The 20,162-nt window shown below is 38.1% G+C and overlaps 2 protein-coding genes across 3 annotated transcripts in view; one reads left to right on the top strand and one right to left on the bottom strand.

Moving 5' to 3' along the window:
• The first annotated feature begins 1,895 nt into the window (after positions 1 to 1,895).
• LOC103368455 (alanine--glyoxylate aminotransferase 2, mitochondrial-like) lies at positions 1,896 to 16,469 on the top strand. Its single transcript, XM_008296849.1, has 14 exons — positions 1,896 to 1,992; positions 3,421 to 3,509; positions 6,309 to 6,499; positions 6,591 to 6,714; positions 6,794 to 6,888; positions 7,118 to 7,211; positions 8,689 to 8,782; positions 9,328 to 9,428; positions 9,890 to 9,982; positions 10,958 to 11,090; positions 11,487 to 11,575; positions 11,952 to 12,101; positions 13,591 to 13,689; positions 15,923 to 16,469. Exons 1-14 carry the CDS (start codon positions 1,896 to 1,898, stop codon positions 16,022 to 16,024), a joined length of 1,551 nt encoding a protein of 516 aa, XP_008295071.1. The 3' UTR covers positions 16,025 to 16,469.
• A 46-nt stretch (positions 16,470 to 16,515) lies between these two features.
• dnajc21 (DnaJ heat shock protein family (Hsp40) member C21) overlaps positions 16,516 to 20,162 on the bottom strand; it is a 9,287-nt gene continuing 5,640 nt past the window's right edge. Inside the window, exons 8-12 of one of the 2 annotated variants that reach the window (XM_008296846.1) lie at positions 19,619 to 19,807; positions 19,422 to 19,470; positions 19,174 to 19,316; positions 18,361 to 18,445; positions 16,516 to 17,102 (exon numbers count right to left, since the gene is read on the bottom strand). In XM_008296846.1, the coding sequence (XP_008295068.1) occupies positions 16,941 to 17,102; positions 18,361 to 18,445; positions 19,174 to 19,316; positions 19,422 to 19,470; positions 19,619 to 19,807 (628 nt within the window). In that variant the 3' untranslated portion in view covers positions 16,516 to 16,940. The remainder of the gene's footprint in view (positions 17,103 to 18,360; positions 18,446 to 19,173; positions 19,317 to 19,421; positions 19,471 to 19,618; positions 19,808 to 20,162) is intronic. The other variant, XM_008296848.1, reaches the window with a different exon arrangement.

Raw genomic sequence — 20,162 nt, 5'->3', positions numbered from 1 at the left:
AATTAAACAAAAAAGAAAAACATTTCTAAAATAAGGTAAAACTATTGTGAGAACAGGGCCACAGGCTTCAAATGGAGGCAGGTAACAATGCAAAAGTCTGTACTGAGATGAATTCAAAGAAAACATTGGAGATGGAATGACAGAACTGCGACAGTTGAGCTATCTTAGATTAACTTAAAGTAACCTAATGGAGGAAACCAGATGTGCCACAGATAGGAAAAGATTCATTGCACTCATTCAGTCGTACAGGAGACAAAGAGGATTAAGCAAGTAAAGCTTTCATCAGTCTCAACCAAAGTGCTGTGAACAGATAGATAGCGTGGTGCTGATGCCTTCACTTTAACAAAAGGCTTGGCTTTGTCACACATGATGGAAGCTGTTGTTATGAGTGCCTGTGCTGGCAGAGAACAGGGGCAACTGAGAGTGGCTGCCTGCTGAAGCTATAAACAAGGATTATGAGAGCAGCATGCTGATTAGTAAAGGTCATATATTGTAGCTCTTTTCAGCAAACTAATAAAATGTCTCACATGTTGCCACAATGAGTCTTCCCATTTTCAGCTCAAAATACTGCACAGATAGTTCACTTCACCATTACTGTGTGTTTAACTCCTGGTTTTAGTCTCGTTCTAAACAGGCTGTTTCAGTGTCTGGAGCTGCTCCTGTCCTGCTCGCCTTCAGGTAGAAGACTTTCTCGATCTCTGATTGGCAGCAAAGCATCTAAAATCAGTATTTTAGCGGTTCCTAGTAGCAGCTTGGGAATGGCTCTGTAATCTTATCAGGCTGCATTCAGTCATTTTATACTCGTCCATTGTCTGATAACAGGAACAGAATCATGTATCATCACATACATCCAGTGTATGTGAGCACATAGAGCAGGCGAGAAGCAAACATATTTGATCACATGACGAGTGATCCATCCAGTCCTTGTTTATTGTCTTAAAGTTTCCACCATTTCTGTATTTACAGTTTCCACAGAGATCTGATCTGTGCGTATACGTACCATTAGCCAATAAGGTCTGTCCCATGTGGTGACATTGGCATCAAAAATACAGGTAATCCACTGGGTCTTCTGTTCCTCAGGTGTTGGGAGTGCGTGAATACTCTTGTGTTCACTCGTGCGGTTAACAGCAGAACATCTGTGTGCTGTGTTCATGGCTGACACATTTTAGATTTAGCAGAAGCAGGTCGAGACAGTAAATAAGCTTGCGGGCTGTGAGGCAGCAACTCCTCCTGAATGGCTCATCTGGGAGCAGCGGGCCATGGAAGGGCAGGTTTATATAAGTTTGAACTGGTCGACTATTGGTTCCTCAGTTCCTGCTTAGCATCTAAACGATTTCAGACCAGTTTGTAAAGGTTGGAGGCCATCTAGTTGAGGTAGAGCTTGAAGAATGAGTCTTCATGTTCTTATGGAGTTAATTTTGCACCACAAAGTTTCTCAGACATGCAAAACACGGTTACAATGGATTTTCACCATATGATACATTTGAAAAGGCAACTTGATTGAACTTAAAGCTCTAAACAAACAAACAACGCCAAGGCTGCACAGCAGGAGAGCTTGAGTCCATGGCAACTCCCACTTCAGACACAGCCCTGTTTTTCTTGCTGTAGGAGGGAAAGACAACACACATCGGACTGCCACTTACTTAAGAGTGAGGCTGGCATATTTTGCATCCTGCAGCAGGCAGAAACCGGTACTAACCAACCAACTATCTGAACATCTAATCATAGGTTCAGCTGGTTACATATTTATCCGTGACACACTCAAAGTAATTTGGTGGGACCAGGGTACCATTGGCTGCAGGCTGTCCACCCACTTTATAGAAAAGGCCTGAAGCTGCTGCTGAGTGTCACACAGTGAAGGAAGAAGAATTGAAGACCCTCTGTAGCTGCTCAACATGTATAAAGTGGTATCACACCTCAGTGGCCGCTGTGCACCTTTAACAGGACAGGTCAACTGTTCAACCAGTGTGGCCAGATTTCACCTTGGAAGAGGTGAGTTACCATGGACATCAGACATGATTTGATGATCTGTCAATGAAGCTTGCAGACCCTGCATAAGGTGGTATTTTATGCAGCTTTTACATTTATCATGATGGACACAAATATTCATCACTTTTTCTCGGGAATTTTATCCTCTTGGAAATTCATTAACTAATTAGCTAATGTGACTGTAGGGCAGGAGAATCAGTGTTTGTGTAAAACTAAGGAATCTGACCAAAACAAAAAAAAACAATAGTTAAACTATTTTATTGTGATCTTCAGTGGAAACTGAAGGCGACACAGTATCTTCACTGTGAATCACAAACAGATGTGATGACATAAATTCACGCCACTGTGTCAAATTAAATGACAGCTGAAAGCATTGCAGAGTTAAAATTCTAAAATTCTGTCACGTTATCTCCTCTGAAACAAAAGTAATTTAATGGAGGATGATTAAGTTGAGTTATGACAATGCTATTTAGACGTGTATGTAAAATGAACACCACTGAATCAAACCAAATTAAGTTGGACGGCTACAGCTGAGGTGGTAGAGCGGGTTGTCTGCTGATTGCAAGGTTGGCGGTTCAATCCCCGGCTTCTACTCATGCTGAAGTGTCATTGGGCAAGATACTGAGCCCGAAGTTGGCATTTTGTCACTCTGGTGTGTGAATGAATGGGTGAATAAGAAACACATTGTGGAGTACTTTGAGTACCACTGAGGTGAAAAGGTGCCAAACAAGTGCAGACAGTTTAAATGACAGCTGAAAACATTGCAAAAGTGTAAAATTATTATCATATGTTTCTGAAACAAAGTGATTTAATGGAGGATGCTTAAACAGAGTTGAGTAAATGCTATTTTAGACATGTATATAATCTCACATAATCTCTGTATTTCTGTGCTCAAGGTAGATCATTTTAACAAGGGCAACGGCATGACTTTTTATTGGATCATATAAAGTGTACATTTGCCAATCAGACCAGTTCTGACTGACATTTTCCGGTTGTCCATAGTCTGGGAAAAACAGGAAACATCCCTTTCCTGCGTAGTACAAGATTACGATAATGTGGTTAAACCATTAACTAATGTTCAGTCTGATTAAACATTGACCAGGTCATTAAGCACTGAAACAATAGAGTGTACATCCATAACGAACATTTGATGCTGGGTGTGTATTTGTCAATAAATCAAAATGTTTTGGGGTTTTTTCTTGATTTTTTTTAATTTTTTTTTTTAATGCTGACAGGTCACTGGCAAATAATGATTAAATCTGATTATTGGTCTTCAATACAGTATAGAAACATTATAAGGATAAAATGCCCAAACTGATTTTTACAAAAACTATCACTGAATCTTGCCCAAATTCAAGACTCATGGAATTTTTCAGAGTCTGGACAACAATCTACTTCTCTTTATGAATTTTACTTAAAACTACTTCACAGGGGCAGTATGTCAACAATCAGCCTTCAAATACCGTCCTGCAGAGCTCTCGGAGATGCCCCCGTGCAACTTCAAACCACAGGAATACACGGTAAGACTGATGTGGCATCTAGTCAGCGCTGTGCTGCTGCTGCTGCTGGACTTTCTAATGACCTCAGTAATAAAGATATTAATCAGTTCTACTGATTAACTGTAAAAAGGTTCCTTCCATATATGATATTGCCTAATTGCAGACATTAAGATTATCAGCAATCGTACAGCAGACATGTTACAATGTACTGACAGCAATTAAAGGTTCTCTTTTGACAACAAGACTATAAAGCGCTTTACATAAGACCCAAAATGCCTCAAGACAAGATATAAAAGAAATGTTACAGGATAAAAAGACACAACTAGCTCCATGAAGAACTGGGAGTTTTAGTAGATTTCAGTTTTTTGGGTGATCTGATTGAGACGTGAGCATAAAAACTGAATGCTGCTACTTCATGTTTAGTTTTGACTCTCTGAATCATGAAAGGATCTGTAGAACAGAGATCAGAAACACATTCAGTTATTTGTAATCCACGTGCCTCTAAAACTGGCGTAAAAATGTGAGAACTGGGTCGATGCTTTTTTTCCTGTAGCTGTTTGATAGACTGTCTAGAGACACCTATAAGGATAGTTAAAGTAGTGAAGCCTGCTGAAAATAAATGCATATGTAAGTTTTTATAAGGCATGTTTGTTTTAGGCAGTGTCAATAAAGGAGTAAGTGTTGTGTACTTAGCTTCCCGACACTCTATTTCTGTCAGATTTTTATCAGTGGGACATTTCTCCGTGGTGCTCTTTTTCTACCAAAAGTTTTCATCCAACTCTGGCATACACTCTAACACTAAAACATCACTAATAAATCTATTTTTTGCAAATTCTACAGTATGCAGGAGTCTGTCGGAAACATCTGGACAAGCTTGTCCCTCTGCTATTCACCTGTGTCAAGAAATAAATGTACAAAGTCTTCCTTTTGGCTTATCTTAGTTGGTGCCATGGTGTGCAAAACATTTGCAATTTTAGGAGGTAACATTATCAACAAGGTCGCTGAGATAGAAGCAAGGGCAAGTGTGGAAGAGAACATCTGAATAAATGATTCACTGATATTTAGTAGAGCAGATAATCCAGCATCCCTTGGTCACCATAAACCATACGAGACCATTTTGCTTCTGACCTGCAAATTGTTGACGCGATAGTGAACAGACCTGTGACCTGAACTGCACTGTGCCTCCCTGTTCATCAACGTCAAGGAGACTCATTCGCTGTTATAAAAGATTAACAGTTGTGAGAAGAGGATATTCTTATGAGAAGAGGTCTTCTAAAGTTCACGACACTCGAGGAGTTAGTGCACCAGAATTCAACACCGCAAAGAAACAGGATGGCTTTTTCAAATAACAATGTAACTCCCTGAAACATATTAAACTTTAAGACGGTTTCTTATGGAGCAGTGAGAGTGACAAATTACAAAAAGAAAAAAATAATAATAATAACAATAAAAAAACAACTAAAAAACAATAAAATAAAATTTTAAAAAATAAAAATGATGAAAAAAATAATTTAAAAAATAAAAAATATATATTATTAGATTTATTCATTTTATTTCCACTTTTATTTTTTATTCTATTTTATTTTATTCTTTTTTTTTTTTTTAACTCAGTCAATTTAAGTCGCCACAACTTCTTTATAAAGCACATTTAAAATAACAACCTTTGCGCCAAAGTCTTGTCTTGTTAATAAAGATTATGATTACGAATTAATTTAACAAGTTTAAATACAGGGGACCCTAGAGTGTCATTTATTATGTGGTTTTACCCATTGGGGATTAAAACCCAACAGCAATTCTAGAAAACACCTGACTATAATAGATTGAGGCTTAGACCCTACAGTATTACACAGTATAGAACTTAACCTAACTATTATAAATATAAGGGCTAAGACTCTATATTATTAATCATTATGGAGATTAACCTGACTACTTAAGAGCTACAGGTTGACCTTTTGACCTACAAAAATTACGGAGCCCCAGAAGGAACATGGAGAAGAAAAAAAAAAAAAAAAAACGGAGAAAGGGGAAAGAAAAAAACTAGACGTATCTTTTGTGAGATCTCACAAAACTATAGGGTTGTGTCCGAAATCATCCACTCACTCCATACTCACTATATAGGGACCACTATAAAGTGAACTATGTAGGGAGCACCTTGGCGGTATATATATTTCTGGATCTTATTGGCAGTATGGAGAAAAGAGAATGGAGGACACCCACCCGTACAAGAGTTTCATTGAGTTTTATTTTGAAATCGACCTAAAATTAAAAGACATTTAAGCAGTGCTTAGCAAGAGGCACAGTTTTCACACAACGTCCAATAAGCAAAAGTTATTGCGAGATCCCAAGAAAGTTTTGCGAGACCTTGCAAAAGATACCTCTATTTTTTTTTCCTCTCCCTGTTTTTTTAATTTCTCCATGTCCCTTTCGGAGCTCTGTAAAAATATATATATAAAATCCCATCAAATCCAAGGATTACGAGCAAACTGCAACCCTCGGACATCGGTCAGCAACAACATCCACCACAGTGAGAGTTACCCGTGACTTTGTCTTACGACCACACAAAGACGACACACTTGGTTCAAACAAGTGACCAGCAGAGGATGCTACACCTGTGATCCAACAAATCCAACCAAATTATTTTAATTTCACATAAGCTCCAAAGGAAAGTAACACAACCCCCAAACCCAAAAAAACCCAAGAAATAGTGTAACCTAATAAACCCCAAAACTGGGCTACCACACCTGCAACAGTTGTCAACTCATGTTACTCTAGTGAAGATCCTCCTGTTTTCCTCTCTCCTGTGTATTTATGTCTATTCAGGGCATGTCCAAAGAGCGCATCATGGAGATCCGCAGCAAGAACCTCAGCCCCATGACCACCAAGATTACCTACTATAAGAAACCGGTGTTCATCCACCAGGGACACATGCAGTGGCTGTGGGATGTGGATGGGAGGAGATTTCTGGATCTGTTTGCTGGCGTTGCTACTGTGGCTGTGGGTCACTGCCACCCGTAAGGTTCCTTATCTTAGCAGTGTCACTCAATGATTGTACGTTTACTCTGAGATAAAGTTTTCAGTCAAAACTGGCATCTGTGTGCACAGGAAAGTGACAGCAGCAGCAGAGAAGCAGCTGAAGAAACTGTGGCACACCACCAACATCTACGTCAACGCTCCAATCAACGAGTACTGTGAGAAACTGGCCTCCCACCTACCGGATCCTCTCAAGGTGCCATGTTGGATTTAAGAACCTCGATAATTCCTGTGGGCTGTGGCTAAAACGATGTGCTGTCTGTTATCCTGTCCAGGTGATATATCTGACCAACAGCGGCAGCGAAGCCAACGACCTGGCGATGCTGCTGGCTCGGCTCTACACCGGCAACTATGACATCATCGCTTTCAGGTATGTGTCTCATCTTTATGCTTCATAATTACACCAAAAATGAAGAAATGTATTTGCCAGTTCTTAACACCACTCTGCAAGAGGCTTTCATACTGTAAAAGATTAGAGTTCACAGACGTTTTTCAGGCCTGTTGTCATTAATTCAAAGTCTCACTTGGTCAAAAATAGATCTTCTCATGACTAATAAGTCCATTATGAAGCTTCTGGCTGATCTTCTTTCCCCTTGCAGAGGGTCCTACCACGGTGGCAGCCAACAGACTATGGGTCTCACCTCCCACTCGCCATTTAGATACCCCATCGCCACAAGCTCAGGATGCACACATGTATGTACACACTAAAGGTCCCACAATGTGCCCCTTTTTAGCAAATTAACCAAAATCTGACTTACACCTAGAGTGCGTCTTTCAGTTTTCAGCTAAAATACTGTAAAGATGATTTATTTCACCACTCACAAAAGAATCCAAAATATTATTAAAAATCCCCCATAAAACTTTGCTTGATAAAATATTTGTCAAGCAATAATGGTATGAAAACTGTGGTTGTATTTCTGCTCCAGCAGGCAGTCGATGTTTTCACAAAACACCCCTTAAGCTCCCTGATTCTCTAAGTAGGCAACAGCAAGTTCATTGTGAAACTCTACGATAAGCTGAGATGAAGTTTACAGCTGCTGGATGAATCTTTAGCACAGGTGTTCTGTCTGAACTTACTACTACGACTACTAAACCAAGGTGTTGTTAGTTTTTCATGAAAATAAGCCCTTTGTTCCCTAAAATGCCTTTGACCTCTTTACTTTACATGGATTTATGAATATGCAAACTAGTCCCCACCATTCCTGAATTCAGCCCTCTGCCGCTTGCCTGCAGCTGGAGCACACCAGCTCATCTATGACTCTGTTTAAACACTGTACGACTACTCTACGTAATATTGAAGTGATTCAGCTATATGAGTTTGACCCGGAAGGCAAGGAAATATAATAAGAAGGAAATACCAACCCTGTAAGTTGGCAGGATTCGTTTCTTAGGTTTGTGAGCCTTGGAAGTCTGAATCCGTGCTTTTGAGAGTCATTCATTGGCTGCAGCTTCAAGATGGAAAGGTTCAGCCATAGTGTTGATTTTTAATTTCTATTATGATATGTCTTTTGGAATATAAATAAAACATCAGATGGACATGATAGCAAGGTTAAAAACTTGATTTTCATCATCAGTATCCTTTACTAAATAAAGAGAAGATAAAACTTGATTAATTCTTGTGCCAGATGTTGCTCAGAAAAAACAAATGATATAAGAAATGCAGTGCCTAACGTAGAAGAGCCATACATTACTTAAATAAATTAAGCAAGCTAAAATAAAGCTAGAATAGAATAGTAAGAATTAATTGGAGTCACAGTTTTGCACCAAATACTTTGATAATGCCACTGCAAAAGTCATGGAGTGCAAAACTGTATGAGACACAACACCAGACATGCTGCTGTAGGAGCTGAAGGTGGTGAAATCATGATGCAAGGTGCCAAAAGCCTTCCTCTGTATGTTTAATGAATTTTCAAAAATAGATGTGAAAGCACCAACTGTGCATCAGTCCTGCTTTATTACATGATGTAGCGGGTGATGTAGTCAGAGTGCATTCCTTCAGCTATTAATGCATCCAACCATCTATTGCAAACCCATCGATGGTACTGAGTGAAGCCGTGGCAGCATTCCAAGCTTCCCCGTGATTTCTTTGTGCTATTATTAGCGACTGTTGATTTTTTTTAACCGTCGCTCTCAGCTTGCCGACTGATTTTGGTTTCTGCCCGACCAACAGACCATGTGTCCTGACGTGTACAGAGGTCCGTGGGGAGGAAGCCACTGCCGGGACTCTCCTGTGCAGACCGACAGACAGTGTGGCTGTGCCCAAGGTACACAAGCACGTGCACCCACAACTCAACACACAGCAGTGATCTCTATTGTTGCGCTCATAAAGAGGCATCACCAATGTCTGTCGGACTGAGCGTCTCGCTCCCTTCTGCAATATATTAATGGAATAACTACCTGTGTTGTTAGAGTGAATGCCTGACCTTTGACAAAGTAAGGTGCTCCGAGGTGAGTGGGATATTTATAGCACATACTTTGCTTAATATTTCTGCACAGACCTCCATCAACAGCCTTAGTAAATCACCTGTTGCACTTAGTTTGCCTAGTGTATGTTCTTTTGACTCAGTTCTTCTTTAAAATATGCCTAAAAGTGACCATGGTGAGACAGGCCAGTTGTAATGCTGGAAATCAGAGAAAACAAGTGTCTGCATTAAACAATATATTAAATAACTGCTCAGCTTTTAGCTCCTGTAGAATCAAAAAGCATTATTTTAGGTCTATAAGCAACAGACTTGCTAAAAGGTATATTACTACTACTACTACTACTGCTACTGCTGCCGATTAAAACCACTTTTCTTTGGCTCCGCAGGTCAGTGCGCGGCAAATGAACAATACATCGGACAGCTCAGAGAGACATTTCACACAAGCGTTGCGAGCAGAGTTGCTGGTTTCTTTGGAGAGCCCATTCAGGTGTGTTTTATTGTGAAGGATCAATTCTATGTCATTAATGTGATACCAGCATATTAAAAAATATGACTTAATTAACTAAAATCTTTGTTATGAGGTGATCTGTGTTCAGTATGCAGGGTTTTGTCCTGATTTAGAATGAGCTTCTGAGGGGAGATGACAACAGACAATAAACTTATTGTTAAGGCAATGCTTTGGTACCTTATGTGATACAAATCTACGCCTTTTTCTGTTATTTCTGACCATTTGTTGAACAAAAATGTAATGTTACTCAATAGTACTTTAATTAACAAAACTGATTTTAATGAAACATTTATTATTTTTAATCTCTAGCCATATAATTTTAGCATTGTTAATTTTCCTTTGGTGCTGGCTACAAGAAAAACCTTGGTGTGATTGTGTTTGGCTTATTTAAGACTTGTTTCATTATTTATAAGATGGGTTGATGTGTCTGATGTGTACAGGGAATGGGAGGAGCAGTGCAGTACCCTAAAAACTACTTCAAGGAGGCCTACAAGCTTGTCAGAGAGAGAGGAGGAGTCTGCATCGCCGATGAGGTTCGATACACGTTAAGCTGTTTTGCTCAAACATAAAGTGCATAAAGAAAACACTGTGGCAGGGCTGAGAGCACACACACATTAACGAAGCAAAAGTCATAGCTGTGTTTAGATGAACCCGGATATCATATAATAACTAATAATCAGACGAGCAGTCGAGCTGAGTAAGACTGTCACTTGTAACCACCTCAATCAGAACTGAGTGGCTTCATTAGGTCAAAATGGAAGGAATTGTTCAGTTGCATCAAGAGGGGTCTTTTGATAATGTGTTCAACACAATAATTATGCAAATGTTTAATCAGATTATTTCTGTCTTGTAAGAATAAACACGTTCTTTCTGCCTGATCAGTTTCAATAATAATGGCTAAACTTTCTCTTATGACTGTTTGTTTGGGATTTTCATTCACTGGCTTTTGCTCTTTGATGGAGAAAGAGACACCAAGTTTACTGTTCGTTAAAGAGCTGGAGAGGTCCTCTTTTATTGTCCTGGTTTTTAAAAAGCGCAGGAGAATTATGTGATTGCTGAAAGAACAGGAAAATTGCAGAAATTGCTCCCAGGACACGATGTGGTCATTTTCTTGGTCATTTTGTTCTATTAATTAAAATGAATTTTCTCAATTGGGTTTAAAAAAATGTAATAATTCCGGCAGATTAGACATTTGACAGCAGGAAGAACATTTGTGATCGTCAGAGAAGTTATATTCTCAATGAACACACCTTTTATTGTATCCCTGTACTCAGTGTTCGTAAACACTTAGGCTGAAATCTCTCATTGGAATGATTTAAGTATTTATTTTAATTAATGAAATGACAAAAAAAAAAAAAACAAAAAACATCGAATTTGTGCTTCTTTCAGTAGAGGTACTGGTTTATTTGGTCAAAGTGTGTTTCCATCTCTGTTGCACTACCTCTTGCATCACATATCTAGATTTATTTCTAATTAAAAATCTATTAATGATGTTTGACACCTGGCAGGTCCAGACTGGATTTGGGCGAACAGGAACCCACTTTTGGGGATTCCAAGGTTATGACGTCCTTCCTGATATTGTGACAATGGCCAAGGGGATTGGCAACGGATTCCCAATGGGAGCTGTTGTTACAACTCCAGGTCAGTAAATATTATAAAGATTAAATACCTTTTTACGATTACGTCTCTTTGAACGGAGCGGTACATTTTTCCCCTCATTAGTTCCAATATTAAAGAGTAAAGAAACACTAGAAGATGTCAGATGTTTTCTATTCTATATAAAGGGGACACATTTTCCTAAAATACTGGCTCTCTGTCTCTCTTTTTTTTTGTAGCATTTTTTTGCTGACCTAAGATGTGTTACTAGTTTTCCACATTGCAATTATATCATATAAAGACCACGCCGTCCTTTTAAAACCCCACTGGGGAGCATTTATGTCGCTCAGAAACCAACATGTAGTCTGAGGAATGTGTGAGTTTTGATTTAAGGTGGCACTGAGTGGAGGTTTGAATCTGTTCATTCACGTGTTTTTCCAGAAATCGCTGCTTCCTTTTCCAAAGCCTACCACTTCAACACCTTTGGAGGAAACTCTGTGGCCTGTGCTGTTGGGTCAGCGGTGCTCGATGTAAGAATCAAGCTTGTCTTTCTACATCAGTCCTTCACTTTTACCAGGGAGAGTTTAATTTCATCAAAAGTCTTAAATTGTTTGTGTAGCAGAAGTTCATAAACACACACAGTCACACACATTTATTACTCAGTTATAACAACTGAGGAGTAATGAAATTGCATGTTTTTTTCTTCTCTCTAAATCATTTAATCTCTGCCACCAATGCTCATTTTGAATTTTTTTCCACTACTGGATGAGCTAAGATAATGAGTTTTCCAGCTGCTATATTTTCCCGCTTTAATAACATCATTGAACAAGATGGCGTAAAACAGTGAATGAAGTGCTGCATGATCTTATATACGCTGTTTCAACTCAACACATTTTTACTCACCAGGCCATCAAAGAGGACGGATTACAGCAGAACAGTCTTCATGTGGGCACTCATCTGATGACAGAGCTGGCGAAGCTCAGAGACAAGTACGAGATCATCGGTGACGTCCGTGGAAAAGGCCTGCAGATCGGAGTGGAAATGGTCAAAGACAAGGTTAGTGACAGGAGTGAGCAGAACAAGATCAGCTGCAACGTTTGTACTTCTGCATAAGTTCTGATGTGTTTTTTAAAATCAGTGAAATGTGGTAAATATTGTATTTAAAAACAAAATGCCAGAACCAGAAATTTTCTGTTGAAATGTCCCAATGTTCCCGCTCCCTAATGCTCCTTCTTTTTTCTTTTGCCTTCATCACACACAGCAGGCCGTCTTTCACTCAGTGTTGGTTAGAGTATAATTTTTACCACTCCTCCTCTTTAGAAAGCAGTTTCCTCGTTGCGTGTTGCATTCAATAATTCTAAAGTGTTCATAATTGCCTTGGCAGCAATTTCTGCAGCAATTTAGTGGAACGTTAAACACCAGCATGTTGTTTAATGTTACCCTGGAACACCTGCTTTGTGATTGTAATTTAAGGAATCCTCTGCTGGAGCTTCGTGAACGCGACAAAACTGTAATGAAAAGCAGAAGGATGTTTAAAATCATGGCTGCCTGCCTTAAACTCTTTATAACTCCATTAGCACAGAGGGATAGGGGTCAAATTATGCTTCTATCAAGACCCTCACTGAAATCTTTAATTCACAGATTGAAACACGATTCAATAAACACATAAACAAAAAGGTCTCTTTAGCTGCATCCAGTATGTTTTGCTTCCAGGTTTATGTTCATTCTATTCATGACAATTTAGGAAATGTTGCAGAATTTTTTAAGTAAAAAAAACCCATTCCAGCTGTTATTATTATTATTCACCTGAAGACTGTACTACTAGCAAACACTTAGATGCAGCTGCTCACACTGGTTCTTGTGTTTTTGGTGCTTGTGAACAAGTTTTCCAACATCTAAACAGAAATCCACTAACTGATTTTCTGCTCAGACTCTGGCAGGTGTTTACGTATTGCTCTTTCTTGGCTTTTTTGATTTCTTAAGTAGGACATTTTGCACTAATTTACATATACCTTTTCTGCTCAGATGTGTAAATTCTTGTATGTATTTGTCTTATTATCTTGTTTTATTTTTTATTAATATTTATTGTGTTTTATTTTATTCTTTTCTTTCTGCAGTTTTTTTACTTTGTTTTATTTTATTTTTTAAATTTTCCTATTTCTCTTATTCCTGCAAATTCCTAGGGCGAAATCAAATTCCTTGTATGTTGTGTATGTACTTGGCCATTAACGCTGATTCTGATTCTGACATTTGAGGAGAGAGATGAGTAAGGAATTATATTTGTGCCACAATCCTGAGCGCATAATGGGAAATTTCGAGCGCAGAATAGATTTTCATTTTTCTCAGATTAAGTTTTTATTTGCTCAAGATTTTTTTCTGCACTCAAAATTTCCCATTACATACTCAGGATTGTGGCACAGATATAATTCCACAGATAAGGGAGTGTCACATATTAGGACCGACTGTAGCTTCGATAACACACCCAGCCTTGTTGACCCTTGTATCTCTTCTATATATAAAGAATATTCTATTGTATGATGCACAGGCCACCAGAGAGCCGCTGTGTCCAGAGGCAATGATGGAAATCTTTGAGGACGTGAAGGACATGGGAGTCCTGATCGGGAAAGGAGGACTGTATGGACAGGTAACAGCACTCACCGTCCACTAGTCCATCACTTTGTACTTTGCAGCGTCACAAGAATGTAGTATAAATACTTCAAAATATTCAGCTACATTTTCTAATTGATGTTTTTTGTTTGTTTGTTCGTTTTAGAAAATTCTAATCTTTTATTTATTCAAACCTCCAGACATAACGTGACTTTAGACTACTACAAGTAGAAATGGCCTGACTTGTGTTGACTTCAGCACAAAGTTCTAATATAATGAGAATGATATAACTGAATATTCACTTTATCTGAATATTTCAAAAGCAAAGGTGTCATTTTGTGGCCAGAAAAGTCTTAATAACATTGTAATTAAGGATTTTTATTGACATTGCATGATCTGAGAGCAGTTTCTCAATTCACGTGCCACATGTGAGAGATGAGGAGGACTGAACTGACCGACCCACTTCTAGTCTTCATTCTTGAAGTTTTTTCTTTTAGTAAAAACAAAACTATTTCAAACCAATCTGTAGTACTCTTCATCTCCTTCTCGTTGGTCTCACTTCTGCCTGAAGTGTAAACTGAGGACTGGGGCAAGTTTTGAAAGATTTTTCTGGCAGTTTTATCTCAAGTATTATTTTTACAAGAGAAAAGGCTTTTAGAACTGTTTGACTGGAATCTGGAAATGTCTCCTGTGCAGTGGATGAATCAGCTTCAAACGGTTCTATCCAAAAACTTTTTGCAAAGATATGTAGTCAAATGTTAATCGTGCTTTAAACATTATTTTTTGGCCAGGAAATGCTAAAACATGGAAAAAGAAGTTAGTATATTTGATGTAATATCAATAAAACCAAACCTTTTTTGTTAAGCATGGCAACATTTTCTCTTCTCTCATAAAATTATAACTTAAAAACAAAGCAATTACTAAAAATCTCAATCTTTTAATTGTTCTTTATGCTATTATGAATTTAAAACTGAGATTTAAAGTCTTAATTTTTATTATTTTAAGAGAAAAACAATAACAGAAAGAAAAATAAAGGCTAGAATTCAACAGAATGCAGAGGAAAATTATAAGAATGTGCTCAATACGTAAAGTATGTAACTTACAAACAGCTGCACCTGAACCTACGAGAGAAACAACGACTGTAGTATTTCCTCTTTCACAGGTACACAATCTTAGATCTTAGGCGCCTGCATTCGCACATAACCGTTTCTAACTTTACTGCATTAAACAATCCACTGCTTTGTACCTTATCTCATGACATTACAACCTTATTCTCACGCGTACGTCATAAACCTGATAAAGATGAGGGATGTTTTACACGTCATTAACAAATGGACCTGTTCCTGTTAGTAGTGGCTTAATAGAAGGATAATTAAGTTTGAGATTACTTCAGCATGGCACTTTTAGTCATTTTGTGATTTTTTTTTTTTTTTGGATTCGGCTGCTGAAGCTTTTATTAAAACCCTCTTTGGTGGTTTTGTGTCTATCGCTGCTCATCAGTTGTCATTGTTAAAGCACAATTTTGATTTCACAAAGACGTCCTAGTAGGTTGCAGTGAGTGGCTGTCAAGGTCCTGTTACATATTTATTAATATTATACTAAGGAAAAAAACAGAAGAATACAGATGTTTTAGAAAGTCACCGACCCAACCACGCGCCTCGTACTATTAATTTCTAAGTTTATTTATTTTATTTATTTGATCAGGGACCGTGCACTTAACATAGAAAACATGTGATGTATTGCATATAGAGTGTATAGCATTAAGTGTTACAGCAGTTTTATTTTATTTTATTATTTCTTTTTTTGTCTTTCTTTACTTGGCAAAAAAAAACAAAAAACTGTAAAACTGTAAATTGTACATATGGAAATCTTTGTAGTGTATTCTTTTTTCCTGCTTGATTTTTTACTTATTTTTATTTCATTTTTTTGTATATTCTGTATATATATATATATATATATATATATATATATATATATTGTATATATACTTATTTATCTTGTGCTACTGTGATAAAACAGTTTCCTTTGTGGATCGTTAAAGTTCATCTAAGCTCATTTTCATCTCCCGTCTCTGGTTTCAGTACCCACTGCGACTAATTCTGCTTCACAAAACAAAGTCTTCATTCACTATTAGCTGTGTATCAGTATTCACATGTCCCAGCTACAGCTCAAGCTCCTGCTCCCCCTTCAGGATGTAACACAGAATACAACACAGGAGCTGCTTTTCCATAATCTCCCCTCTCTCTCCTTCTCTTTTCTCTCCACTTCAGACTTTCCGCATACAACCGCCCATGTGCATCACGACGAAGGACGCAGATTTCTTTGTGGCAGTTTTTGACAGAGCCATCAACAACTACATGGACAGAAAATGAGCAGATCGGGGGAGGAGATCAGTGAAGCGTGAAACCCACTCGGCAGTGGACTTTTTGTAAATCTCTGCAAATGTTGTAAATGTAACTATTAATGATTTCACCCTTATGTCCTTTAACAGCTTTGTTCTGAATGTTCAGCAAAACACCTGCAATGCAATCAGTTGAACTTATTTTTTTCTATTACAGACTCCGCTATTTAAGAATCTGAGCCAACATGCGAATGAGGAAAACTGATTTGATACGCATGTATTTCTCATCAAATTGGTTTTCATTTTGCTGGGTTTAGAGCCAATGAATAAGCTTTTTTATGATTATTCTGTGGTCAGTTTACACATGTGCAATGACGATAGATCTGACAACATATGCTTGATGGAATGACTTCACATTTTTGTAGATTTGATAATAAAACTGTATCATTTTGTTTTACTGTTTCACTAATAAAACAGCTTTTATAAAATATGGAGTTACAAATGAGGCATCAATGCAAACGATTGCAGGGTTGTATAAATACTGGCGTGCAGCATCACCTTTATTAGTAATACCACTACAGAGATGTGCGTGACAAACAACGAGGACATGGCTCCTGAAAACAGCAGAGACATGACAACGGGGATAAACGTATCCTATTCACATCCTGAACGATTTCTCCCTGCTGCTTTGTCAGTTAAGAGACTTTCATAAGTTAAGAAGAAATACATACTGAAAAACTGATCAGCGCAATTTGAAAGACTCAATCACACAATCAAACATGCTCATGGTGTCATTTTTTTAAAAAAAGCTATCTGCTCTCAGTCAGTCCAGTCCACCTCAGACCACTTCCCAAGGTTTTGTAGCCTTCTGAAACTTCTCAGTGTTGTTCCACGTGTCCCCCGCTGAGCCAGACTCTCTCAGGCTCTTCAACCCGAATGAAGATGTGTTATCTGTTCTTCCGCTTGTCTTTTTTGCTCTTGTTCACGGAGCTGTGGGCGCCGTTTGCGGAGACGGCGGTGGCGTGGCCGCTGGTCTTCAGGTGGTCGAACAGCTTGTTTCTAGTGGGGAACTCGTAGTTACAGGTGACGCAGCGCAGGTTTCCTTCCTTCTGGAGGCGGAAATGGGATCAAACAATTCAAATGTGGATCATTTTCTGACATTAGGTGCCAATTTTAAACTAATGTAGTGTTGTTGTGAAAAAAATGATGAGTTTAACCTGATAAAAATAGAAGTATGTGTCGTCGACATACTGATTAACTCTTTCATGCATATTCAAGCTTTAATTAAAACCATATCATATCATAAAACACCAAGGTATTTTCATTAGATCAAAGTCACAGGAAACGTGTTTTCTTTCAGGCTGGTAGAAAGAAGTTCCAAACACACATGTATGCTGCACAAAACACAAATGTTGGTAATCCACTGAGGAGGTTTTTAGTGTTTCATCGAAAGGTTTTACCCACAAATCCTCATTTCCACAAAGATGACACATCTTTAATCCTCTGTTTTTTTGCTCCTGGTCCATCTTCACTCACTGTGGGCTCATTTTTCACTGCAATATAAAGTCCTGCACCTCTATGGACAATTCTAAGCCTAGATTTGGTAGGGTTTCTTGGAGGAACAGACAAGTACTTCAAGGACTGTTGGAAAATTAAAAATCTGATGTTTCTTTCTGTTTTTACAGTTTCTGGCTCTGATAAATTGTGTTATTATGGATTTCTCTTAACTTTGGGTTGTTTATAGTTGTTTCTCCACCCAAAAACAAATCTAACATTTCCACTTCAGGAGCACCTTCATACCTCAAACATCCCAGTTTTAGCCCCATCTCTATCCTAAAAGTATTCAGGGGGATTGTTCATATAGAATTTATACCCTAATTTCTAACATTAACATTTTAGTCCTAAAAACCTAGTGAACACAGATTTTTTTTTTCTGGCCGTTGACAGAATTTTCTGATTTATGGAGGAGATAAAAAGAAAAAAAAAGCTTTTGCTCTAATATGCCAACAAAACGAGGCAAGAGCTTTGAACCTGAATGTTGACAGTTCTGGTAACGTATGCAAGTTAGTACATGTAACAACATCATATTTAATGTGCATACTTAAACACAACATTTCAGAAAACTTGTAATACAAGAAATGATTGTCTAATTGTGATCAACTGCAGAAGCTTCATGATGATATCAACAACATCTTTATCCAAGTCACCTGTAGCTTCCGGCCTTAAAGTGCACTTTGATGTCAAAACAAGAGATATTGAAAAAATGTTTTAAGTCTCATTTCTCACTCAGTTTTTAATCACTCATGTACGTAAGAGTTAAATTGGAGATGATATATTTACAACTCTGTAAGAGAAAACTCTACAAACCTCCGGCTGCTGCTCTCCTGTGTGTGACTTGACGTTCTTTGGTTTGTCTTTTCCTCCTTTCTTTCCCTTCATCCTTCCAGCGCTGCTGAGGCAACATTCACATAACAAATAAATAAAAATCTAACTGCAAACAGCATGACATTTTACAACTCTGTATTATCTTGTACAATTCAATCCAGGAGCTAACTGTTTTGCGTCACTGTTACTGTAAACCACGACTCCTCAGTCAATCATAATCATGGTCTATGATGCTCACAAAAGAGTTCCCCAAAACACTGGTTTTATCTGCTTATGTTAAAAAAAAATGCACAGTGCAGCCAAAACAATATGAAGTCTTCTTTGAAGAACCCAACAGGTTTCCTTAATGAGGTAACAGAGTTTTAGAGGATGACAGATTCTGGGCCCATCTGAGTATTTAAAGTTGCATGAGTCAAAAACATATTAACGATGGATGAAACATGATTTAATGTAAGGTGTTGCTGGTAGTAGTACACCCACACAGTCTTATGTCTCATTTTAATCACACGGTAACTACTGTATGCTGCCTGCTGAGCATCAAACAAGACAACATTAGTCACGAACGCGCTAGAAAGTGAGACAGAACATAGTGGTGTGTAATCAGTGACTTTTACCAGAAGTTGTTACAGACACAAAATCAGGCTTTAGTTTGATCTAATAAGGCTGCATTTAACTAAATCCATCTAAATGCTCCGTTTTGAACAAATCCAGAAAACCACACAATGACTATCACACACAAAAAAATAAAACTTAAACAGAAGACAGTTCAAGAGATAACAAAAAGCCCAAACTGACCTCTTTATTTCAGGAGCAGGGACATCATCCTGCTTTTCAGCCTCTGTCGGGTCGGTTGACTCTTCAGGGGCTTCTTCATTACAGGTGGTGGTCGGTGTTGGTTTCTTCTCCACCTCCTGAGCGCTCTGCTGTAGTGGAGGAGCCTGAACAGTGAACAAATTTAAAAAAAGAAAAGGTTCACTTAGTAGGGAACAAGAGTACACTAAACTGAGCACACATGCTGAATAAAAAGACGAGATGATTCTTACTTGCGGCACTTTCTGTAGTTTCTTTTTCCTCTTTTGTCTTTTGGACAGTCTGTGGAGGCAGAAAGAAAGAAAGTTCTCAGTAAAAACAAATAAATGTTACATAACCCTGGTGATTCACAAACTTCTAACTGCCCTGACAACCAGATGAAGTTAATTGCTTTCTACCATCACATCCCTCAGGACATGATAGGACATACTTCTGCCTTGGCCTTTCCTCCTCCTCCTCCTCCTCTTCTTCTTCTTCGTCATCTTCCTCCTCTTCTTCGTCCTCTCTGTCCTCCTTCCCATCCACATTCAAACCAAGTGACTCGTCTTCTTCCTCAAGCTGTTGTCGTAGCAACGCCACCATCTCCCGATGCTTTTTGGATTTTTCGTGGTTTTTCATTCTGTAGATGGGAAACGAAACAATAAAAATATGTAGACGGCGTTAGGACTTAAGGCTGTAATTTTATCTTAGTTGTGTGAGCCATAGAAAACATTGGGAAAGATGACGTCCTTAAATGTCTTGTTTTGTCCACTACCAAAAAGATATTCAGTTTACTTTCATAGATGACTAAAGAAATCCAAAAATGTTCAAATTTAACGAGGTGGGATCAGAGAATTTTAATAGTTTTTTCTTTAAAAATTACTCCAACCAATTAACCGACTATCAAAATAGTTAATTAATTCAATAGTTCAATGGTCAACTTATAGATAAATCATGGCAGCTCTATTAAGAATACACTAGTTAACACTGTTTAA

Source organism: Stegastes partitus, unplaced genomic scaffold (assembly GCF_000690725.1).
Source record: "Stegastes partitus isolate 25-593 unplaced genomic scaffold, Stegastes_partitus-1.0.2 Scaffold1157, whole genome shotgun sequence".
Taxonomy (NCBI): domain Eukaryota; kingdom Metazoa; phylum Chordata; class Actinopteri; family Pomacentridae; genus Stegastes; species Stegastes partitus.
This window is presented reverse-complemented; position numbering and strand designations above follow the sequence as displayed.

Excerpts from the sequence above, each read along its gene's own strand:
- LOC103368455 (XM_008296849.1), top strand. The coding sequence starts at position 1,896 with ATGTATAAAGTGGTATCACACCTCAGTGGCCGCTGTGCACCTTTAACA. Across the intron at positions 6,889-7,117 it reads TATGACATCATCGCTTTCAG|AGGGTCCTACCACGGTGGCA; the intron begins GTATGTGTCTCA and ends TTCCCCTTGCAG. Across the intron at positions 11,576-11,951 it reads TTGGGTCAGCGGTGCTCGAT|GCCATCAAAGAGGACGGATT; the intron begins GTAAGAATCAAG and ends TTTACTCACCAG.